The sequence below is a fragment of the Mirounga leonina genome, unplaced genomic scaffold (genome assembly GCF_011800145.1).
Source record: "Mirounga leonina isolate KUSES-001 unplaced genomic scaffold, KU_Mleo_1.0 Mir_168, whole genome shotgun sequence".
Lineage (NCBI taxonomy): Eukaryota > Metazoa > Chordata > Mammalia > Carnivora > Phocidae > Mirounga > Mirounga leonina.
Window position 1 is genome coordinate 397,198 of NW_023270426.1, and position 24,096 is coordinate 421,293.

The 24,096-nt window shown below is 50.4% G+C and overlaps 2 protein-coding genes and 1 pseudogene across 5 annotated transcripts in view; 1 reads left to right on the plus strand and 2 right to left on the minus strand.

Moving 5' to 3' along the window:
- Positions 1 to 18,056, plus strand: part of PHYKPL (5-phosphohydroxy-L-lysine phospho-lyase) — a 35,539-nt gene extending 17,483 nt beyond the window's left edge. The window contains exons 9-13 of one of the 3 annotated variants that reach the window (XM_035013908.1): positions 11,312 to 11,466; positions 11,875 to 11,964; positions 13,511 to 13,641; positions 14,495 to 14,579; positions 17,607 to 17,693. In XM_035013908.1, coding sequence (XP_034869799.1) covers positions 11,312 to 11,466; positions 11,875 to 11,964; positions 13,511 to 13,641; positions 14,495 to 14,544 — 426 coding nt within the window. In that variant the 3' untranslated portion in view covers positions 14,545 to 14,579; positions 17,607 to 17,693. Of the gene's footprint in view, positions 1 to 11,311; positions 11,467 to 11,874; positions 11,965 to 13,510; positions 13,642 to 14,494; positions 14,580 to 17,606 lie in introns of all 3 variants that reach the window. The other 2 variants (XM_035013909.1, XM_035013907.1) reach the window with 2 other exon arrangements.
- Positions 7,055 to 7,666, minus strand: LOC118016520 (annotated as a pseudogene).
- HNRNPAB (heterogeneous nuclear ribonucleoprotein A/B) lies at positions 15,226 to 21,632 on the minus strand. 2 transcript variants are annotated; one of them, XM_035013910.1, is made up of 8 exons: positions 21,427 to 21,632; positions 21,112 to 21,343; positions 20,160 to 20,328; positions 19,339 to 19,497; positions 19,003 to 19,134; positions 16,841 to 16,952; positions 16,064 to 16,204; positions 15,226 to 15,810 (listed from the first exon to the last, which is right to left on the minus strand). In XM_035013910.1, the coding sequence occupies exons 2-8, from the start codon at positions 21,318 to 21,320 to the stop codon at positions 15,740 to 15,742; spliced, it is 993 nt and encodes a 330-aa protein (XP_034869801.1). In that variant the 5' UTR covers positions 21,321 to 21,343; positions 21,427 to 21,632; the 3' UTR covers positions 15,226 to 15,739. The 2 variants fall into 2 exon arrangements, with proteins under 2 accessions (XP_034869801.1, XP_034869802.1); XM_035013911.1 differs by lacking the exon at positions 16,064 to 16,204 and having other exon boundaries at positions 21,427 to 21,630.
- Positions 21,633 to 24,096: the final 2,464 nt, after the last annotated feature.

The window sequence follows — 24,096 nt, forward strand, 5'->3', positions numbered from 1 at the left end:
TTTCTGTGCTCTCTATTCTGATCTATTCATCTATGTGTTTGGTTTTGTGCCAGTACCATACTGTTTTGATTACTATAATTTGTAGTATAGTTTGAAATCTGGGAGCATGATACCCCCAGCTTTGTTCCTCTTTCTCAAGGTTGCTTTGGCTCTTCAGAGTTTTTTGTGGTTCCATACAAATTTTAGGATTATTTGTTCCAGTTTTGTGAAAAATGTCATTGGGTATTTTGATAGGGATTGCATTGAATCTGTAGATTGCTTTTGATAGTATAGACATTTTAATAATATTAATTCCTCCAATCCATGAGCACTGTATATCTTATCATTTATTTGTGTCATCTTCAATTTCTTTCATCATTGTCTTAACCATTTTCAGACTACAGGTGTTTCATCTCCTCAAATTTATTCCTAGTTATTCTTTTTGATGCAATTGTAAATGGGATAGTTTCCTTAATTTCTGCAATAGTTTGTTACGAGTAGATGAAAACACAACAGGGGTGCTTGGGTAGTGCAGTCGCTTCAATACCCAACTCTTGGTTTTGGCTAGAGTCATGATCTCAGGGTTGTGGGATTGAGCCCCACATCAGGGTCTAGGCTCAGCAGGGAGTCTCCTTAAGATTCTCCCTACCCTTCATCCTTCTCTCTCACTCTCTAAAATAAATAAATAAATCTTAAAAAAAAAAAAAAGGAAAGAACAGATTTCTATACATTTTGTATCCTGCAACTTTACTGAATTCCATTAAACTAATAGTTTTTGGGTGCAGGCTTTACAGTTCCCTATATTGTAGTAGCTCATCTGTGAATAGTGACAGTTTTACTTCTTCCTTTCCAATATGGATGCCTTTTATTTCCTTTTCTTGCCTGACTGCTATGGCTAGGACCTGCAAGTACTGTGTTCAATAAAAGTGGCAAGGGTGAGCGTCCTTGTCGTGTTCCTGATCTTAGGAAAAAGCTTTCAACTTTTCACTATTAAGTATGTTGTTAGCTGTGGGTTTGTCATATATGGCCTTTATCATGTTGAGGTATGTTGCATCTATACCCACCTTTTTTAGAGTTTTTATCATGAATAGATGTTGAATTTTGTCAAATGCTTTTTCATCTTTTGAGCTGATTGGATGATTTTTATTCTTTGTCTTGTTAATGTGGTGTATTACATTGAATGATTTGCAGATATTGAACCATCCTTGCATCCTGGGAATAAGTCCCATTTGATCATGGTGTATGATCCTTTTAATGTATTAACTGAATTTGCTTTACTAATATTTCATTGAGGATTTTTGCATCTATGTTCATCAGGGATATTGGCTTGTAATTTTATTCTTTTTTTTTTTTTAACAATGTCTTTGATTTAGGTATCACAGTAATACTGGCCTCATAAATAAGTTTGGAAGCATTCCTTTCCTTTCAGTTTTTTGAAATAAATTGAAATTTTGGGAAGGATAGGTATTAACTCTTTAAATGTTTGGTAGAGGGGTGCGTTGGTTAAGCATCTGCCCTCGGCTCAGGTCATGATCCCAGGGTCCTGGGATTGAGTCCCACTTTGGGCTCCTTGCTCAGCGGGAAGCCTGCCTCTCCCTCTGCCCCTCCCCCTGCTTGTGCTCTCTCTTCTCTCTCTCTGTAAAATAAATAAATAAAATCTTTAAAAATAAATACATAGGGTGCCTGGGTGGCTCAGTTGGTTAAGTGACTGCCTTCGGCTCAGGTCATGATCCTGGAGTCCCGGGATCGAGTCCCGCATCGGGCTCCCTGCTCAGCAGGGAGTCTGCTTCTCCCTCTGACCCTCCCCCCTCTCATGCTCTCTCTCTCATTCTCTCACTCTTAAATAAATAAATCTTAAAAAAAAAAAATACATAAAAATAAATATTTGGTAGAATTCACCTGTGAAGCTCTCCGGTCTTAGACTTTTGGTTTTGGGGAGTTTTTGGATTACTGATTAATTTCATTACTAGTAATAATCTGTTCAGGTTTTCTGCTTCCTGATACAGTCTTGGAAGATTGGATGTCTCTAGGAATTTATCCATTTCTTCTAGGTGTCCAATTTATTGGCATATAATTGTTCATGAAAATCTTTTATGATCCTTTGTATTTCTGTGGTATCGGTTGTAACTTCTCTTTCACTTCTAATTTTATTTGTTCCTCTCTCTTTTTTCTTGACAAGTCTGGCTATAGATTTTTCAGTTTTGTTTATTTTTTTAAAGAGCCAGCTCTTAATTTCATTGATCTTTTCTATTTTTTTTCTTTTTAATCTCTATTTTATTTACTTCCACTCTGATCTTTATTTTCTTCCTTCTACTAACTTTGGGCTTTGTTCTTTTTTTTCTCATTCCTTTAGGTATGAGGTTAGATTGTTGATTTAAGATTTTTCCTGTTTCTTGATATGGATCTGTGTCACTATACTTCCCTCTTAGAACTGCTTTTGCTGTTTCTCATAGATTTTGGACCATTGTGTTTTCATTTTTGTCTCAAGGTTTTTTTTTATTTCCTCTTTGATTTATTCATTGACCCATTGGTTGTTTAATAGCACCTTATTTAGCCTCCATGTGTTTGTGTTTCTTCCAATTCTTTTATTGTAATTGATTTCTACTTTCATACTGTTGTGGTTGGAAAAGATGCTCAATGTTAAATTTGTTGAGACTTGTTTTATGGCCTTGTGATCTGTATTGGAGAATGTTCCATGTGCACTTAAGAAAAATGTGTGTTTTGCTGTTTTTTGATGGAATATTCTGAATGTTCTGTTAAGTCCATGTGGTCTAATGTGTCATTCAATGCCAGTGTTTCCTTATTTTCTGTCTGGATGATCTCTCCATTGATGTAAGTGGGGTGTTAAAGTCTTCCTCCTATTATTGTATTACCATCAGTTTCTCCCTTTGCATATGTTAACATTTGCTTTATATATTTAGGTGCACCTACATTGGAAGCATAAATATTTACAAGTGTTTTATCTTCTTGTTGAATTGATCCCTTTATTATATAATACCTTTCTTTGTCTCTCATTACAGTTTTTGTTTTAAAGTCTATTTTGTCTGGGGTGCTTCGGTGGCTCAGTCAGTTAAGCGTCTGCCTTCAGCTCAGGTCATGATCTCAGGGTCCTGTGATCGAGACCCACGTCAGGCTTCTGCTCAGTGGGGAGTCTGCTTCTCCCTCTCCCTCTACCCCCCCGCCTGCTCATGCTTGCAGTCTCTCACTCTCTCAAATAAATAAATCTTTTTTTTAAGATTTTATTTATTTATTCATGAGAGACAGAGAGAGAAGCAGAGGAAGAGGGAGAAGCAGGGAGTCCAGTGCAGGACTTGATCCCAGGACCCTGGGATCATGACCTGAGCCGAAGGCAGATGCTTAGCTGACTGAGCCACCCAGGTGCCCCAATAAATAAAATCTTTGAAAAAATAAAGTCTATTTTGCCTGATATAATAATTGCTACGCCAGCTTTCTTTTCACTTCAATTTGCATGGAATATCCTTTTCCATTTCTTTACTTTAGGTTTATATATCTTTAATGCTGAAGTGAGTCTCTTGTAGGCAGCATGTAGATGGGTCCTGGGTTTTTTTTAATCTATTCAGCTACCCTGTGTCTTTTGATTGGATCATTTAGTCCATTTACAGTGATTATTGATAGGTATGTATTTACTAACATTTTGTTTGCTGTGTTCTGGTTGTTTTTGCAGTTCTTTTCTATTTTTCTCTTATTCTCTTCCCTTGTGATTTGATGACTTTAGTGTTATGTTTAGATTCCTCTCTGTTTATTTTTTGTGTATCTATTATAGGTTTTTGGTTTGTGGTTACCATGAGGTTCATATATAACAACCTGTGTGTAGCAGTCTATTTTCAGTTGGTGGTTAAGTTCAGACTCATTCTAAAAATACCACATTTGGGGTTGCCTGGGTGGCTTAGTCAGTTAAGTGTCTACCTTCAGCTCAGGTCAAGATCTCCAGGTCCTGGGATTGAGCCCCGCATCAGGCTCCCTGCTCAGTGGGAACTCTGCTTCTCCCTCTGCCGCTCCCCCTACTCCTGTGCTCATGCTTGTTCGCTCTCTCTCTCTCTCTCTCTCCCTCCCCCCCATTCCCTTCCTCCCTCCTCCTCCCTCTCAAGTAAATAAAATCTTTAATAAATACATAAACTACATTTTACTCCCCCCAACCCACGCACACATACATTTTGTTTTTGATATCATATTTTACATCTATTTTGTGTATTCATTAATTGTTGCAGATGTAGTTGATTTTAGTTAGTACTTTTGTCTTTAACCCTCATTAGTTTTATAAGTGGCTCAGCTTGCCAGTGAGATTTTTTTCTTTCATATATTTCCTTATTTCTAGTTACTGTCTTTTCTGCTCGAAGAAGTTCCTTTAATATTTTTTGGGATGCCAGTTTAGTGGTGATGAACTTCTAGCTTTTGCTGTCTGGGAAATTCTTTTATCTCTGCCTATGTTCTGAATGATAACCTTGCCAGGTAGAGTATTCTTGATTGTAAGGTGTTGTTTTTTTTTTCCTTTCAGCACTTTGAATATATTGTGCCACTGTCATCTAGCCTACAAAGTTTCTGCTGAAAATTTAGCTGATAGTCTTATCAGGGTTCCCTTATACATATCTAGTTGCTTTTCTCTTGCTGCTTTTATCTTTACCTTTAATTGTTGACATTTTAATGATAATGTGTCTTGGTGTGGGTCTCTTTGGGTTCATCTTAACTTGGACTTTCTGTGCTTTCTGGACCTGTATGTTTCTTCTGCCAGGTTAGGGAAGTTTTCAGCCATTATTTCTTCAAATAGGTGTTTTGTCTCTTGACTCTCTCTTCTTCTGGGACTGCAGTCAGTGAATGTTAGTACACTTGATGTTGTCCCAGAGGTCCCTTAAACTATCCTCCTTTTTTAAAAAATTCTTTTTTCTTTTTTACTGTCCTAATTGGACGATTTCCATTACCCTGTCTTCCAGATCACTGGTCCATTCTTCTGTATCATCTAATCTGTTGTTTATTCCCTCAAGTGCGTATTTCATTTTTAGTATTGTATTCTTTGGCTCTGATTGGTACTTTTTTTTATTTTCTCTCTCTTTGTTGAAGTTCTCACCATGGTTATCCTTTCTTCTCCCAAGTTTGGTAAGCATCTTTATGACCATTACTTTGAACTCTTTATTGGGTAGATTAGTAGATAAGCATCTACTTTTGGTTTTGATTGCTCTTTTTTATGGTTTCTTAAAGTGGAAAGAACTGCAAAAACAACCAGAACACAGCAAACAATTCTAATTCTTTTTCTGGGGTTTTGTCTTATTCCTTCATTTGGAACATGTTCCTCTGTCTCCTCCTTTTGCTCAATTCTGTTTGTATGCATTAGATAGTTCAACTACATCTCCCCATCTTGAAGGAGTGGCCTTATGTAGAAGATGTCCTGTGGGGCCCAGAAGTGCAATCCCTCCTGGCCACAAGACCCAGGTGCTCCAGGGGTGTCCCCTGTGTGGGCTGTGTGCACCCTTGTGTTGTGGCAGGCCTGCAACTCCTGTGGGCGTGCTGTTGGGTGGGGCTGGTCCCCTGCCCAGCTGGTATTGCTGTGAGCATGCTGGTGGGAGGGGCTATCATTCAGCTGTGAAGCCCAGCTGAGGTGCATGGTTGCATAGGGTTAGCAGTCTGGAGGGAGGATTCCAAAATGGTACCTACCAGTGCCAGGATCAGATCAGAACAGAGGATAGCAAAAATGGCTGCCACCACTGTCTCAGTCCTCGAAGAGTGGCCCAACTGCCTCCTCTGTTTCCAACAGACCCTCCAAGATTAGTAAGTGGGACTCCTTCACCTGTGGTCCATGTACCTTTCGATCTGGTGTTTTGCACTGGTTTTCGAGTCAAGTTGATCTATGTGTAAGCTTTTTAAGAGAGAGTTTTCATTTCCCTGTAGTTCTAGAGTTTTCTGAGATGTACTCCCTGTTGGTTTTAAGAGCTAGGTGTTTGGGGATCTTGTCTCTTTTGTTCGGGATCTAAGGGTTGGAGTGCCTGATGTGGCACTTAAATCGCTCACTCCTCAGGGAAAAGTTGTGGGCCTTTAAGATCCCTCCTGACTGTGGAGTGCTGCCCCTGGGGTATGGTTTTTTCCTTTAGTGAGAGTATATCTCTGTCTCTGCTATCTGTCTCAGTGCTGTCCCTTCTTGCAGAGGCTCTGTTCATCCAGTTTCTCGGTCCCCTTCAGAGGGAATTATCCTATAGGTAGTTGTAGATTTGTTGTGTCCTGGGGAGGAGGTAAGCTCAGGATCTTCCTACACCTCCATCTTGAACCTTTCCTCCACATCTGTATTATTAAGAGATAGTGATCTGTAGTTTTCTTTTGATGTCTTTGTCAGGTTTTGGTATCATGGTGTAATATTGGCCTCAAAAAATGAGCCAAGAGGGGCGACTGGGTGGCTCAGTCATTAAGCGTCTGCCTTCGGCTCAGGTCATGATCCCAGGGTCCTGGGATCGAGTCCCACATCGGGCTCCCTGCTCAGCGGAAGCCTGCTTCTCCCTCTCCCACTCCCCCTGTTTGTGTTCCTTCTCTCGCTGTGTCTCTCTCTGTCAAGTAAATAAATAAAAATCTTTAAAAAAAAAAAAAAAGAGCTGAGAAATGTTTATGCCCCTTCTGTTTTCTGGAAGGCTTTTCAAAGAATTGGTGCTAATTCTTCTTTAAACACTGTGGTAGAATTCACCAGTGGAGCCATCTGGTTCTAGGCTTTTCTTTATGGGAACTTATTACTAATTTTTCCTTTTTACTTGCATATGTCTATTAGATTTTCTGTTTCTTCTTGAGTCAGCGTCAGTATTTTTTATCTTTTAGGAATTTGTGCATTTCATCTTAGTTATCTAGCTTGTCGACATACATTTGTTCATATTATTCCCTTATAATACTTTTTGCTTCTTTAAGTTTGGTAGTTTGGTAGTGATGGGTCCTCTTTCATTCCTGATTTTAGAATTTGAGTCTTTATGTTGGTCATTCTAGCTGAAGTTGGTCAATTTTATTGATCTTCTCAAAGAACCCACTTTTGATTTTGTTGGGCTTTTTTTATTTTTCTGTATTTCTTTTTTTTTTTTTTTAAGATCTTATTAATACAGTATTTATTTGTCTTCCCTCTGTCAAACCCTGAGCCAACCACTTTTCCCAGGCTGCCTGGGGAGGTATAGGAAAAGGAACATACAGGGCAGACAAGACACGGGAGAAAGACCTATGGGAGGTGGAGACGTCTCCTTCACATGGCGAAGAGGATGAGAAAGGCCACCATCAGGCAGAAGAGCCCCATGTTCTCCGAGAGGGCAAAGCCCAGAATGGCGTAGAAGAGCTGTTGCTTCAGAGAGGGAGTCCCGGCATAACCAACGATGAGGCTCCCAAACACAGTCCCAATTCCAGCCCCAGAGCCAGCCACCCCTACCGTGGCAGCCCCAGCCCCAATGAACTGGACTGCTTGTGCGCATGTCCCTTGAAATGGCACTGGTTCGGAAGCTGCGGCTGGAAATAAGTGAGGTCAGGGGACGTGGGGCTGCCAGGCCGCTGAGGCTCTTGTAGGTACCTCATCCGTCAGTGTCTCCAGCGCTTTTAGTACCGCTGCAGACAGTGATGGGCTCAGCAGCTGGGAGGTGCTCCTGACCAAGAAGGGGGTGGAGACGAACTTTGCACCGGCGGACATTTTCAGGGGATGAGGGGCCGTGGAAGGAGAGCTGCTCCCAGTGCAGAGAAGTGTATTTCTGTTTATTTCCACTTCAGTCTTTAGGATTCCCTTCCTTCTTGCTTTTGGTTTTGATTGCTCTTTTTTATGGTTTCTTTTTTTTTTTTTTTTTAAGATTTTATTTATTTATTCATGAGAGAGAGAGAGAGAGAGAGAGAGGCAGAGGCAGAGGGAGAAGCAGGCTCCCCGCAGAGCAGGGAGCCCGATGCGGGACTCGATCCCAGGACCCTGGGATCATGACCTGAGCTGAAGGCAGACGCTTAACCATCTGAGCCACCCAGGCGTCCCTCTTTTTTATGGTTTCTTAAAGTGGAAAGTTAGATTATTCATTTGAGATCTTTCTTTTTTAACATACATGTTTACAGACAGAAATTTTCAAATTAGTACTACTTTGGCTGCATCCTGTAGGTTTTGCTAGGTTTTCCTTTTCATTAATCTATATTTTTAAATCTCCTGTGACTTCTTTGATCCACTGGTGCACTTGGGAAGTGTTTTTTCTGCTTTTTTGGAGTGTTCTGTATGTGTCTGTTAGGTCTAGTCAGCTTATAGTGTTCTTCAAATCCCCTATTTCTGTGTTGATCTTCTGTATAGTTCTATCAGTTACTAAAAATGAGAGACTGAACTCTCCATTTGTCACTGAATGGTACATTTCTGCTTTCACTTCTGTCAGTTTTTGCTTTACGTATTTTGAGGCTGTTTTTAAGTACAAATGTGTCTATAATGGTTATATCCTTTTGATAGATTAACTCTTGGCATTATGAAATGTTTCTCTATGTTGCTAATACCAATTTTAATCTGCAAGTCTCTTTTGTCTGATATTAGTACAGCTACTTCAACTCTTCTGGTTACTGTTTGCATGGTGTATCTTCTCCACCCTTTTGCTTTCAACCTCTTTGTGTCTTTACCAGTGCTCTTTATTCATGTGGATTTGAGTTACTATCTGATGTCTTTTTTTTTAAGATTTTATTTACTTGTCAGAGAGAGAGAGAGAGAGAATGAGCACAAGCAGGGGGAGTGGGAGAGGGAGAAGCAGGCTTCCCGCGGAGCAGGGAGCCCGATGCGGGACTCGACCCCGGGACTCCAGGATCATGACCTGAGCCGAAGGCAGTCGCTTAACGAACTGAGCCACCCAGGCGCCCGACCTACTTATTTTATAACTGGAAATGTGTTAGCTTTTGACCACCTTTACCCATTTCTCCCACCCTCTTTGTCTTTGTGTGTCTTTCTCTCTCCTCTCCTTCTGGGACTCCCATATGCAAATGTTGGTTTGCTTCATTGTGTCCCATGGGTTGCCGAAGCTCTGTTCATTTCTTCTTTCTGGTTGGACCAGACAGTCTCAGTTGACATTATCTTCAAGTTTGTTGATTCCTTCATCTTTTTGCCCAGATCTGTTGTTGAGCCTCTCTGGTGAATTTTTCATTACAGTTACTGTGCTTTTCAACTCCAGAATTTCTATTTAGTTCTTTTTAAAAATTTCTCTTTAATGATATTCATGTTTGGTGAGACATCTTCATGCTTTGCTTTTTAGTTCTTGCAGTATGGTTTCCTTTAGTTGTTTTAATACATGCATAACATCTGATTTAATGTCTTTGTCTAATAAGACTGCCATCTTGGCTTCCAGCCAAGCAGCTTACAACTCTGTCTCAGCCTACAACTAGTCTAAGCTCACCACCGGCAAGAGCTTAAGAGTTTTCCAGGTCTTTCCTGAACATGCACATGGCACAGGGCATGCGCATAGCCCTATGTGTATGCATGACCTTCTAGATGCCCAGGACTATGTCAGAACTTGTTCATTTTCCTCCTCTTGCTCCTCTGGGGTGATCTTGGGGCAATGACCTGCCTACTGTGCTAGTTCAGCATCTTGGCTGGGTCATGATTCTAAACAAAAGATGCTATTAATATGTACACTCCACCTTTTAACAAGTTCGTGGTTAATAATAATATACAAGAAGTAGCCTCAATCCATCCTCTGTGTCCGTTCCACACATAATTTGTTTTGGACGTATCAGAAATCTGCCTCATGGCAGAATCACCTAGGAAGCTTTGTATGATCTCAAATACGGGGCTCTGCACACCCAGTTTGAAGATGATCTAGAGGATGCAACTATACACCCTTTAGAATGGCTGCAGTTAAAAAGACTGACAATTCCAAATCATTTTGAGGGTGGGAGCTCCTGGAATTTTGTAGGCTAATGGTGGGAATGTAATACGATACGACTACCTCGGGAAAGTCTCACAGTTTCTTTAGAAAGCTATTACATTTATGATTACAACCCAGCAATTCCACTCCTAGGTTTTACCCAAGAGAAATGAGGACATCTGTTTACACCGAGATTTGTTATAAATGTTGTTTTTTTTTTTTTAAGATTTTATTTATTTGACAGAGAGACAGCGAGAGAGGGAACACAAGCAGGGGGAGTGGGAGAGGGAGAAGCAGGCTCCCCGCAGAGCAGGGAGCCTGATGTGGGACTCAATCCCAGGACCCTGGGATCATGACCTGAGCCGAAGGCAGAGGCTTAACGACTGAGCCACCCAGGCGCCCTGTTATAAATGTTCTTAAACAGCTTTATTCGTAGTAGCCAAAAATCAAAATAACCAAGGGACCACTAACAGGAGATTGGATAAACAAAGGATGGTACGTCCATACAGTGGGATACTATGCACCAGTAAAATGAACATGCTCCTGAGACACAGGACAAGCCAGGAAATCGCAAAGACAGGGAGAGCAGAAGCGGCCAGGCACAAAAGAGAACATTCCAGAAACAGCAAAACTATAGTGACAGAAAGCAGGTCAGTGGTAGCCTGAGCCAGCAGTGGAGGGGCACAAGGAACTTTGGGAAGTGATGGAAATGTTCTGTATCTTCATTGTGGTGGAGGTTCCACGGGTATGTGTACTTGTCGAGTCGCACTGAACTATATACACTGTATTTGCAGCTTATTGGACGTAAAGTCTACCTCAATAAAGTTTTCTTTTTAAATATAGTTTTTAAAAAAAAAGCGGTCCGCAAGAGACACCCTTGCGCCACCCCCTCTGTGACACAGGCCCCCCGCTCAGACACCTGCAGGGCCAGGTGAAGGAAGGGGGCCGAAGCTCTGGGGGGCCTGGAGGGGACAGCCCTGCCGGCGGAGCCAGGTGGGCCAGGTGTCAGTCAGGACCACATAGTTAACGTGAGCACCGAATTGAGAGCTGTTCATAATGCCGCACGAGCCGGACACAGCGACCCTCAGGCCACACGTGCTTGCAGGCAGCCGGCTTACGCTCTCGGCCCTAGAATCCTCCTGGAGCTCCACCAGAGCCTTGAGTACAGTTACAAAGTGGCTTTTCCTGGATGTGGCTCAGGCTCGGAGGTGATGGGGCCTAGTCGGATGCTTTGGGTCCAGGCCTACCCTGTGAGCTGGGGCCCTAGCGCCTCTCAGCGAAAGCCAGCTCTGTGGGGATGCACAGTACCCTCTCCTCTGATTCTGCTCTTGGGGCTTCCTCCTGAACCCCTGGGGTAGCTTGCCTGAGTCCCAGTCATGTTAGCACCAGGAAAGGCGAGAGGACAGCCTATGGGAGCTTTGTGGGGAGCCCGTTTAGCCCCGAGTACTCGGAGTTCTGAGGGGTTCGGCATCTGAGCCGCCGTTTGTCCCCCGGTGCAGTTTGGGGGCAGCCCGGTGTCCTGCGCCGTGGGCCTGGCCGTCCTGGACGTTCTGGCGAAGGAGCAGCTGCAGGCCCACGCCGCCTCCGTGGGCAGCGTCCTGATGGGGCTCCTCGGACAGCAGAAAGCCAAACATCCCATCATCGGGGACGTCAGGTGAGGCTCGGGCAGCGGTCCTTACCCGCTAACTGAACACCGGCCAGGGGCAGAGTGGGGCTTCCTCGGTCACTTCATCGCCACCCAGGTTGGTGGGGACTTGTGTGCCCACAGAGGAGGAGCTAAAGCGCCGAGGGGGGCTGTTGCCCAAGATGGCACTTCTAGGGAAGGAGAAAGCAGGGTCCACCTGGGCTCTGACCCCCAGCATTTCCGCTGTCACACCTGGGGCCCCTCCCCTCGCAGTCACTTCCTGCCACTGGGTCACCACCCTCCAAGGGTTCTGCAGCTCCCAGCCTCCCCAGGAAGCAGAGGCACAGGCCCCAGTGCTTTCCGCAGGTGGGGGGGGGGGCAGAGCAAGGACCGTGGCCCCTCAGCCTGGCCTCCAAAGATGTCACCTTTCTGCTTCAGGGGCGTCGGGCTCTTTATTGGTGTGGACCTGATCAAAGACACAGCAACCAGGACACCAGCAACTGAAGAGGCGAACTACGTGGTGTCCAGGTACTTTTGCTCGAAACAAGTTGCCTTTGCAGCCTCCGGGGCCCTGCCTGGGAAGGAGCCTCCCTTCTGCTTCGGCTGGCGGCCCACAGAGGGTAACCTGAAGGAGGTGGCATCTGGGCCGGAGCAGGGTAGGGGCCCCCTTCTGTGTGTCCCCTGCCAGCTCCGTGGCCAGGGCCCTGCACAAAGGCTTCAGATGGGGGCAGCGCGTTCCCGGTTCCCAGCCGAGGGTGCCAGAGCCGAAAGCCGCGTTTCACAGCCCCTGGCGGCCCCAGGGGAAGCAGCTTCCCTGCAGCCACACCAGGGACGGTGGCAGAGGCGGACTTGGGGCTTCCCGTTCCCACAGCAGTGGGCTTTCGGGACGCACAGACCTCCTGCTCCTTGTCTGGGTGGAAGGCGTGTGGAGGACCGGGATCGCAGGACTCCGGGGTCCCCCACCGCAGCCCCAGTTCGCGTGTTGTTTCAGCCGACCCCAGGCGGGGCCTGAGCCTCACAACCCTTTTCCTTGTGACTCTCTTCTTAGCACCCTTCCCCCACCTTGGCAAACTCCTCTGGTGTTCCATGTGTGTCCTTACTCAGACCGTGCAATGCACATCATTCTAAGAGCATGTGAACAGAAACAATGTAAAAATGTTCCCTTCCTTGGGATTTTTGAGACTGACCCCCCTCCCCCATTGCCGCCTGAGCCCTGCCTGCTCTGCGGGTCGGGTGCACCCAGCAGCTCACCCACCGCCTTCCCCTCCGGGGAGCCTCGGGACTCAGGGTCAGTGGGAAGGAGGCAGCCAGACCTGAGTTCTCCAGTGCAGAGAGGAAACCAGAACCGGGGTGGGGGTGGGGGGTGGCACCCACGGGGGCCCCACTGGTAGGTGGTGGGGCTGGTTCGCCAAGTCCAGACCTTGTTCTTTCTAATAGGACCACGGTCCATACCGGCAAGAAGGGTACGGGCGAAAGGAGCCAAACTGGCAAGACTTAAAAATAACAAAGGAATGAGAAAGAATGGAAGTAGGGGTCAGAACGTAAATACAATCACGTCAGACCCTTTCTTTCTGGCCAAATTACCTTCCTAGGTCGAAGTGCAAATGTGGAATGTTAACGTCTTTAGGTACCAATAATATTAAGGAGAGTGAAGCCATCTTCCTAGAAAGAATTGGAAATTAAAACTAGAGAGTCCTCTGGAATTTCAAGATTACTTTGGGGCAGGAAGCAGAAACAGGGTTGGCAGGGAAGCTGCTGAAGCTAGGTCGGGGGCACGTGGGGTTCACGGTACCAGCCTGAGCGCATCGGTGCAGCGCAGGAATGCTTGGCTCAGGCCGGGGCTCCAGGGGGGCCAGGGGCGGGGCACCCCACACGGGAGCCCTTAATGCTGGGCTCCGGAGGACGGGCGGGCAGGTCGGGCAGAGGCAGCCAGGGCCGTGTCCTGGTGGGACCTGGACAGGGGTGGGGCTCCCGGGGACAGGACGGCCTGGGGGGGAGCGGGGAGGCCCCATGAAGGGCTCCTTGGCTGCTGGGCAGCAGGGCCTTACTATGTGCTGCCCCCCCCCACCCCCAGGCTGAAAGAGAACTATATTTTGCTGAGCACTGACGGCCCTGGGAGGAACGTCCTGAAGTTTAAACCCCCGATGTGCTTTAGTGTGGACAACGCGCGACACGTGGTGGCCAAGATGGATACCATCCTGACAGGTGAGCTGGGGGCCCTCGACTCTAGACCCCAACCTGCGGCCGGGAGCTAGGACTTTCCCGGGTGCCCGGGAAGGGGGCTCCGCAGCGGGCCGCGAGTCCTGCAGACTGTGCAGGGACCAAGGAACTGCGGTGTGACAGGAAGGGCTTCCTGAGCCGCTCACCATCCTGCCTGGGCGACACCAGTCTGGACACGGGGCAAGGGAATCGGAGCTCCAGGGAAGCGCCCCCATCATGTTATCCGTGAAGCTGCGGGGACGTACTACGTGGGTGGCAGGAGCCTAGTGCCTTACTTAAAAGGCCAGCATCCCCTTGGGCGGCTGAGCTGCTGAGCGGCTGGAATGAGATTTGCACCCAGGACTGATGAAATGCAAAAGGAGACTCCTCCGCAGGTTTCCGGTCCCTAAGGAAACATCAGGATCAGTCCAGGGTCTCCCCTAAAATGCACTCACCGGGCCCCCCAGAGTGACGGAAGCGGACAGGTCTCTGCAGGCCATGCTGCACGTGCAGAGCTGGGAGCAGGGGTGGCCATTGGGCAAAATCCCAGCTCCTTGCAGAAACCCGCGCCCGCTGGGCGGGGGGGGGGGGGGGCGGTTTGCCCAGGGGAGGAGAGGCAGGTTGACTAGGCATGGACCTGGCTTTGCTTTCCTGGGCAGAGGGGGCTGCCGTTGAGCCTGAAGTCTCAGGAAACCTGACGTAAGTCTGGCTTTGTCCTTTCGGACAGCGTTGCTGACCCTGTGACTTGGCCTGTGTACGTGGTCAAAGGGCTGGACTAGGGCCCAGTCTCCAAACTGTCATCCAAGCAGCTTGGATGCTGGAGATAAGCTAAGCAGGGGGGCTTTGTGCTATTTTTCAGACATGGAAGAAAAGGTGAGAAGCTGTGAGACGCTGAGGCTCGGGCCCTGAGGCAGCCCTGCCGCGTCACATCCTCCCTCCCCCAGGTGGGTGGGCCTCACTCCTTGCAACCCTCTGCCGGGGTCTGCATCCTCAGCAAGCCAAACCTTGCTCTTAACCGGGTCCTCTCCAGCCATCCTGCCAGAAACCTCTCCCAACAGTTTGCACTTAATAGCTGACAGGAGAGGGCAAAAGTAGCGCCTTCCCCCAAGCCAGTTCTAGACGTGAGGGGAAACAAACCTTTGCTGGTCTGAGGCCTCAGCCACCAGCTCTGGGGGGCCTCAGTCCAGCCAGCAGCCAGGCTCAGCCAGAGGGGGCACTTTGAGTCCCATCCAGCCAGTCCCTAGGACACTGCCTTCACACTGTCCTTGCTGGGAAACCGAATCCCACTAACACCAGCAAGGAAAGACAGAACAGTCTGCAGGTGCCTGAGACCCCACTGCCCTGGGGGCAGCATCCCTCACGGTACCACCTTCACCCCCTTGAAGCTGCCTCCAGTCAGAGTCCTTTAACTTTCTCTAAAAAGGCTCAAGTCCTGGGCAGGCCCGGTCCTTACAAGCAGCTCACTGGCGATGCTGAGCGTCCATGGCCCCACCTGAGAGGACTGCTATTTAGTCATGGAGAGTACTAGAGCTTCGAAGGCTCAGGAGGCCCTTCCCCGCTCTTCATAGCACACCCCACACTCACCCAGGCTTTGGGGGTTTTTAATTTTTTATTTCAAAAGCTTGGATAGCTTCAATATCCAGGTCGTGGCAAAATCAGGACACGTGTAAAATACCTTACAATACATTAGATTCCCAAAAGGTACCAAAAAGTACAGTAAAATTAACACTTCCATTAACAGGAAATGTATGACACAAATAATATAAAATTAAAAGGTGAAAAAAAGGTGACACTGGTTTCCTAAGATACAGTTTACTCTTTACAACCAGGGTCCATAGGTCCAGGCGCGGCAGCTGGGCTCTGGGGGACCTGGGAATACAATCAGCCTCTCACGCCACTCCGGCCTTGGAGACCCCACACGCTGCCTACAACAACTAGAGCTCTGGAAATAGTCAACAGGAGAGTGATTTCCAAGGGGGAAATTTTAAATAAGATGCACATGGGACAGGCCATAGAAAGTATGCCAAGTTAAATTTGGTACATAATTGTGTTCACTCGAGATCCAAACAAGCGTGTGCGATCGGTCGGGCGTCCTGCCGAAGCCTCAGTACGGCTTGTAGTTGTTCTGGTGGCCGCCGCGGCGCTGGCTCTTCCCGTAATTTGTGCTGCCCTGACCTGGGGACAAGAACGACAATGGTCGCAGCTCCGCCTTCCTGAGCCTTCCCCGCTCTGTGCCAGGCGCTTGGCGGGGACGGGCTCGAGGCCCAGAAGCTCAAGCGCTTCCTCCCTGCCGCCAGCGGCCGCGCCAGACCCCCGAGCCCAGCCTGTCCGACTCCAAAGCCCCTGCTGCCAGTGGCCCCTGCACTGTCTGTCCTGCCTCCCGGGGGAGGGGTGGTGAGCGGCGGGGGCCTCCCTCTCTCCTACTTACTGTAGTCGTAGCCGGGGCCGTAGCCGTAATAGCCATAGGGCGAGTAGTCGTAGCCGCCATAGCCGGGCCCGTAGCCCTGCTGGTAGCCGTAGCCCTGGTTCCAGTAGCTGCCGTAGCCCTGATTCCAACTCTGACTCTGACCTGTGGGGGGAGCAGGGCACAGGGGCCCATGGACCATTTAGCACACGCAGGAGCTAGGATGGAGGAAATCCTGCCCTTCGGGTGGCGGGGTTACTATGGCAACTCAGGTAGAAGCCAAGGGGCTGCTGTCCTGGGGTCGAGGGCCCTGGGCCCGGCCCCGCGTCGGAAACCCACACCTGGGATCGGCCAGGAGAGACCGGACGGCTAACTCCTCTCGGGGCAAATGAGGCAGGAGCTCACTCTCTCTCGAATGTCCCTCTCCTCACCCCACCACGCTCCCTGGCAGCTTGGCCTTAAAAAAGGATGAAGTTCAGGCTTTGGAGTCAGAGGGGCCTGGACAGAAGGAGGTAAAGCGCCTGGCACAGCCCTGCCCTACCTTCTGCTCACCCGCCCACAGGTGTCCCGAGACTCAGGACCGCCACCGAGCCAAGCGCGCCCCTCATGCCCCCCACACCCTGACTGCAATGCGGATGCCCCTCTGCCCTGGGGCCCCAGGCCCCAAGAGAGCCAGGCTCCCCCATGCCATGCCAAGCAGCAGCACCACCGCGACTCGCCCGGCCTGGCGCAGCATGCACCGGAGGCCGGCGAGAGCCCCCCAGACAAGCACCCATCTTCACTGAGCCAGGTTCCACTCACCTCCACTGCCGCCGCCGCTGCCTCGGTTCCCTCGGTTGCGGCTCCCACGGCCCCCAGAGCCATACTGCTGCTGCTGATAGACCTCTTTGGGCTGGGCCACCTTGATCTCACACTGAAAGCAGAGAGAACAATGGGTCAAACCACTGCGACAAGCTCTGGGCAGGCACGGTGGACACCTTTGCTGACGGAGACTCAGATGGCCAATCGGGACAGTCTGCTCAAGAACAAAATCTGCCCAGGGGTGCAGTCAGCGGGGTTGGTGAAGCGTCCCGACTCTTGGTTTGGGCACAGGGTCGTGGGATTGAGTCCCACATGGGGCTCTGCGCCGAGCAAAGTCTGCTAAGGTTTCTCTCTCCCTGTCCCCCCAACACACGCGCGCACTTTGTAAATCCTTAGAAAAACAAACCAACAAAAAAAAATATGCTGAAGTGGGAAGCCACGTTTGGGCTAGAAGCTTTCGGTACAACTAAAATCTCAATGGACCGGGGCTCACTAGGGCCTTTTTGGCCAAAACCTTTCCCCAGAGAAGCTACTGGGGTAACAGCTATACCCAGGCCTGCTGATGGCAGCCCAGGGGCAGCTCCGCATCTAACGACTGGGAGGAGAGACAGCGAAGCCAATGCCAACCTAGTGTAGCAAGATCCCACACCGGGAGTAGGTCTGATGCCAGCCCTGTCCTACTGGGCAAGGGCGATCAGAGCTGGCTTCTCAGATCAGGGGCCTTAAGGCGGGAGGGACACTTTCTCATTTTGTCTTTTCTTTATAGAAGAAATGAAGCACCCCACTCGAACACACCGAGGCGGCGACACTGACCTCCGGCTTTGAGGAAGAAAGCCACTGACGCTCAGGGCTTCCCTGGAGCCACACTGCTCCCCCCTTCCCCCAACCACTGGCCTGTTGTTGGGAAGGGTCAGATAGTGGTGTCCCCTTAGGAGCCAAAGACTCAGTTTCCTTTTTGCTCAAAAATCTGCCCACTGCGGGTGGGGTTAGGGCCAGGGACCTCCCACCAGCCAGTGCTCTTGTAAGTAAATCAGTTTACTTTTTAAAGTACCCTAGCACATATACTCCCCTAATTAGGACCTGTAAAATACCATTTTATACGGTATGTCACCATTCAAGCATACTCTAACGAACCAGGAAACCACCCCCACCAAGTGATGCCATCTGATGTCTTCTGTTTAATTAAAAACGCTGAATACATTTATTTCAAAACCCACCACCAGTAGCAATTGCCTACCTTACAAGTACTTCCTGCCCGTTTCACATTAAGACACAGGAAAAAAAAAAAAAAAAGTCCTGTGCATTCACTGTCCACTGGGGGAACAGCTCTTAACCAGCTGCTGAGCCTAGGATTCAAACTCATTTGACGTAAACTCTTAAGGGCCCAATCCTAAATCCAGTCGAACTTCCCAGCCAGGATTAAGACTTCTAGAAGCCCCACCCTACCCGTCCCACCTTATCTGGCTACCACTCCTGGCCAGCGAGCCACACCCTCACCTGCCTCGAGGCCACCTAGAGAATACCTGAAGCAAACTCCCTCCCCTCCTCCCCTCCGGCCTGGCCAGAGTTCAGAGGGAAGGGCGGCAGTGGCAGTTCTCAGGCACAGCACTGCTCACACCTCAGGCAAAAACGGACCATAGACACAAGCTGCTAAAACCCTGGGAGCTTTGGGAAGAATCTTCACCTGAGGGGGGAATTGACTAAACCAGATCCAAAGGAGGTGGAAGTGAACAAAGATTTGGTTGTGACAGAAAAGAGGAAAAAGCTCCACGGCAAGAAAGACTTTACCCAAAGGAAAGAAACCCATAAATAGAAGTTCTAGAATCTTCTGAGACTTTAACTGCAGGCCATATTCACCTTGGACCCTAGATTGGGAACACCGTGATCTCTAGCTTTCAATCAGGAATCAAAGGGTCTACTCAACATGCTCTAGCCCTTAGAAACCACCCTTTCTCCTGCCTCCCACACATCCTGGGTTTCCGCCAATTCTAGCAGCCTGGAACTCCCTGAAGGACAGGACCATCGGCCCCAATCAGGACAGCAGGCATCGCAGAAACACAGTGGGGTCAGACTGCCCTGGAGAGGTAGCCCAACTGCTAACCCATCCCTGTAAGAATCAGCTCTCCAGCAGCAGGTCAGAGACAGAGCTGGAACCACCTTACCTTACTTCCACTGATGGTATGGAACTTTTTCTCCAGAACTTTCTTCACAGGTTCCTCTTCTTTAAAGGTGATGAAAACAAAGCCTCGCCTTTTGTTCAACTTTGGATCCATTGGAAGTTCAATGGCCTCGATCTGGAAACATATGCAAAACTCAGAATCAATGCCTCTTCCCACCCCCAAGGCCCATAGGGAACTCCCAGGAGAAAAGACCCATGAAGGCCTGAGTGAATACAGCAGCCCTGTCTGTAGAGGAGGGTTATAGCCAGCCAAGGCTGCCAAGGACCAGGGAGAAACCTCAGGGCAACCGGCAGGCCACTCCCAGGGTCCCATACTCACCTCCCCAAACTCGCGGAAGTACTCCCTGATCTTCTCCTCAGTGGCTTCAGGATTCAGACCCCCCACAAAAATTTTCTTTACCGGGTCCTTCTTCATGGCCATGGCCTTTTTGGGGTCAATGACACGGCCATCCAGCCTGTGTTCCTTCTGGTCTAGGACCTGTCCCAACAGAAGAAAATTAGGTTGTAACTCAGCAGCACCACCCTCAACAAGGCCCTCTCAGCCACAGAGACCCCAAGGCTGGTACACAAAACGTGTTTGGCCCCTCCAAACTCCACCCCTAACCTGACTTAGCAACCCAACTTCATCTCCAAACTTCAAGTACAGCTCGTTTATCTGAAAGCCTACAGGCCTCACCCCCCCACACTGCTTTACCCTAGGGGGGCAGTCTTAGTTTAAAGCCCGGCTCTTTCATGAGTTAGGCAACAGTGAGAAAGGCTGGAGGTGGGCTGCTAGGGTTGGAATCCACCCCTTTCTGGCTCTGAGGTCTTCTACTTACACTTCAGAGCCTTTGTTTCATTTTCCATAAAATGGAGCTAAAATAATGCCTACTTCATTCATAGCAACCCTGGACTCTTCATTCTAGTCCTCACAATAGCACAGTGCCCAGGAGAGACACAAAAAAGGCAATAAACACCAACGATGATCCTCCTGGACCACTCAAACCCATACCCCTCACCACTTAATCTGTTCTTTAATCCCTTCGAAAACAGTAAAAGTTCCTCACCTCAACCACCTACAGAACACACGAACTCATCATGCTCAGAATGCTATCCTCTTAGAACAAACTTAAGGCTGCAGACACCAAGCGCCCAGCTTACCTTCTCCACGCTAGCTGCGTCTTTGAAGAGGATAAACCCAAACCCTCTTGACCGACCAGTGTTGGGATCCATTTTTATTGTACAGTCAACGACCTCTCCAAATTTGGTAAAATAATCCTTTAGGTCCTTTTTGCTGGTATCCCAGCTCAGGCCACCAACGAACATTTTTCTGAAACGGTAAAGACACGTGCCAAGGAGCCTCACAAGAGAGCGTGAGTTGAGGACTGGCCCCGACAATACCTTCACCGCTAAAGGCTCAGAAGCAAAGCCGCCATCCGGAACACGGGCCTGCCCTGAGAGTCACCTTTGGGAGGTGTCACCCAATCTTCACTACCCTCGCACACAACCCTGACCCGGGAGAAGCTTCAGACTGCGCAGCCCCCGACCGGGCAGGGGAAGAAGGGTACTCTGGCCTGGGGTAGAGGCCCTGAACCCTCACAACTGGAAGTCATTCGACTAACGTGGAGTACGTAAGGCAAAAGGCCGCCGGCCCGGCCTCACCCCCCACACCCCGCCAAGAGCTCGCTCTCAAGGAACTCGAAGCTTCCGGGGGCCGGAGACCGCGTTCGGACCGTGACTCCGCCCTCCGCAGGGGTGGGGGGTGAGAGGCAGGCCGCGGCCGGGGCGCGCGCCAACTCCGCCCACGCAGCCCCGCGGAGCCCGAGGCCGGCCCGACCCCGGGTCCGAGCGCACTCCCCCTTCCGTGCCGCCCGCTCCCGCTCCCGCTCCCACCCCCGGCCCCGCGCGAGCGGCCCCGGGGCGGCGCCAAAGTCGACCCAACAAACTCCTACAAACTCCGGCGCGAGCGGCGGGCGGCGGGCGACGAGGAGCCGGGCGGCGGGCGGCGAGCAGGCCCCGGCCGCCCGCCCGCCCCTCCCCCCGCCGCGTGGTGCCAACAAAAGGCGGCCCGGGAACAAAGGCGGCGCCCCGGTCGGCCCGCGGCCGCACCTACCCCGCGTCCTCCTCGTTCTTGCTGGCGTTGATCTGGTCGCCCTCGGCGCCGTTCTGGTTGCCGGCCGGGGGCGCCGCGCTCCCGCCTCCGGCGCCCGCCGCGGCCCCGCCGCCGGCCCCTGCCGGCGACTCGCCTTCGGGGGCGGCCTCGTGTCCGTTCTCGGTGGCGCCCGTCGTCTCCATGGGCTGCTCCTCACCCACTTCCGACATGGTAGGCCGGGGCGCGGCGGCTCCTGCAACGAGCGGCCCCAGCGCGTCAGGCCCGCGCGGCTCCCGCCCCGGCTCCCGCCCGCCGTCCGCGGGCCCGGCAGCTCACCTCGCCGCCGATGACGCCGCGGGGCCCGCTCGTCCCCACCCGCCGGAAAGGCGCCGCGGGCTCGGCCGCGCTCACGCCCGCGCTGCCGGGCCTCCCCTCCGTCCGCCGACGGAGCCGCCGCGACCTCGCGCCCTCCGCCGCGCCGCTCAGAGCCCACCGACCCACAGGCTCACTCGGGCCCGCGCGGTGCCGCCGCCTGACAATGCCGACTCGTGGCGCTCTTTATAATGCCGGGGGCCGGGCGCACCTCGCAACAAGGCGCGTGCTCATTGGCTGTGCCCGCCCGCCACTCAACCCCGCGCCAGCGTCCCATTGGCCGCAGCGGCGCGCGCACGCTAAATCCGGGCGGGCTTTGTCCTCATTTTAGAACCCGCGCGAGTCAGGGCCTTGCCGAGGGCTGCCGGGGCCGGGCGGGACCACAGCGTCCTCCTGAGCTGCGCCGGCAACCGGAACCCCGCGGCCCGGGAGCCGGAGACCGACCCCTCCGCCCTGTGAGGCCGCAGTCTCTCGTCCCGGTGCGCCCCATCCCAGCATCGGCAGCTTCGCCCACTGTTTTCCCCAAAAAGGAAACGGGGCTCCAGGAAGTCTCGCAAACCAAGGTCGCCCGGCTGGAAGTGGGAGAACTCGGGCTGCCGAGCTTGGGCGCGCAGGGTTCCCCCAAGGCCAGCGGCACGGCTCGAAGGGACCCGGACGCGGCCCGCCCTCCCCCTTGACCTTGGTGCCCTCACGGCCCCGCGCTCCCGCCCTTTCGGCCGCCTCCCCCAGTGGCGAGCAGCGGGGAGGGGGTGGAGCCCGCCGGGCGTCTGGTGCCAATGGTGCTCGGGCTGGATGTGGCGGGAGAAACGGTGGGACGGCGGTGTTCCCCAATCTTAGGTCGTCCGGCACCACCTAGACGATTAGCCTTGTCTTCACACTTTGGGTTAACGTTTTTTGAGTTAATTCATGTATTCCTGCTGAAATTTCTTTTTAAGGAAAATACACCACTTCCCTGAAATCATGAAGTTGAAGGCGGGGCGGGACAGTTCTCTTTCTCTAATATACTAAACCCCTTTATTTGATCTCCTTGACCACCAAACTTGGAAGGCCGGCGTAATCCCATGATTCCTTTTAATCATATGGGTGACGGGGCCCCACATGGACCAGGATTACAACCTCTGAAGCCTGGGGATTACCAGATAGCAACGGAACACAAGTGGCTGACGTTTCCCTCTGGGTTCCTACAGCCAGGCCCGGTGTTGGGGGCTGGGGGTTCTAGTGCCTCATCTGGTAACCTAACAACCCAGTGGAAGGCGATACCATCACAAATCTATAAATGAGAAAACTGAAGCCCAGAGCGTTGGCCCAAGACTCACTCCCGAATCCGGCCAGCTAGTGGAGTTGCAGAGGGAATGAATAATGTGACCATTTCACATTTGGAAAAAATAATCGACTATAGAAAACTCGAAGACTTGGCCACACAGCGCTGCATTCCCCCAAGGTATCCATCAACTAGGGCAGGGGCACCTGTCCCCAGAGGAGCAAATACCCTCTGGTTCACCCCAAGGCCCACCTGACTGCGTCACTTTCGGGCCAGATTCCACAACTAAAACCCAGAGTATCTCCATAAAACTGGGGTCATGTCAATGAAAGCTGATAAAAAGGCTTGCAGGAAGTCCTTCACAAACTCTCCACCCCAGCCCATGCCCTCCCACAGAAATAAGGGCCAGGGAGGGGTGCTGTGCACTGGGGCTGATGGACACAGCTGCTCCAGCGTGAAGATAATACAGGCAATTACGTTCAAAGTCAAATAGTCTAAATACAGCCACAGGACATAACTACTGATGAGAGCCTACATTCACTTAATCTCCTGCTCTGCTCCACACAGATGCCTTTTCCCACAACTTGGGAAACACTTTCCTAGACATGTCAAATCTGAGAATGACAGCATTTGGACAGTGCTTCACAGTTTGCAAAATGCTTTCCCCAACATTGCTTCATTGGAGCCTCAAAATAATTTTTGTGTGAGGGTATCTGTAGTTTATACCCAAAAATACTGAAATCACATCTAAAATTGTAGGCACGAAGCCAGTACCTCCAACCCTGCATTGATTCCAGGGCTCCTGGCTACCGAAGGACAAGGGGTCTCTGAGTTCCTGAGTTCCTTCGTCTGAATTAGATCTCTTATCAGATTAAATTATTTTGAGGCTCAAATGAAACAATAGCTTAGAAAATAATTTATGGGGTGCCTGGGTGGCGCAGTCAGTTAAGAGTCTGACTTTTGGTTTCAGCTCAGGTTGTGATCTCAGTGTTGTGGGATCAAGCCCCACGTGGGTCTCCACACTCAGGACGGAGTCTGCTTGAGATTCTCTCTCCCTCTCCCTCTTCTCCTCCCCCTCCTCTCAAATAAATAAATAACTCTCTTGTTTTTTAAAGATTTTATTTATTTATTTTTTTGAGAGTGAAAGAGAGCACGAGCAGGGGGGAAAGGCAGAGGAAGAGGGATAAGCAGACTCCCACTGAGCAGGGAGCCCGATGCGGGGCTCCATCCCAGGACCCTGAGGTCATGACCTGAGCCGAAGGCAGACGTTTAACCAACTGAGCCACCCAGGCACCCTATAAATACATCTTAAAAACGAAAGGAAGGAAGGAAGGAAGGAAGGAAGGAAGGAAGGAAGGAAGGAAGGAAGGAAG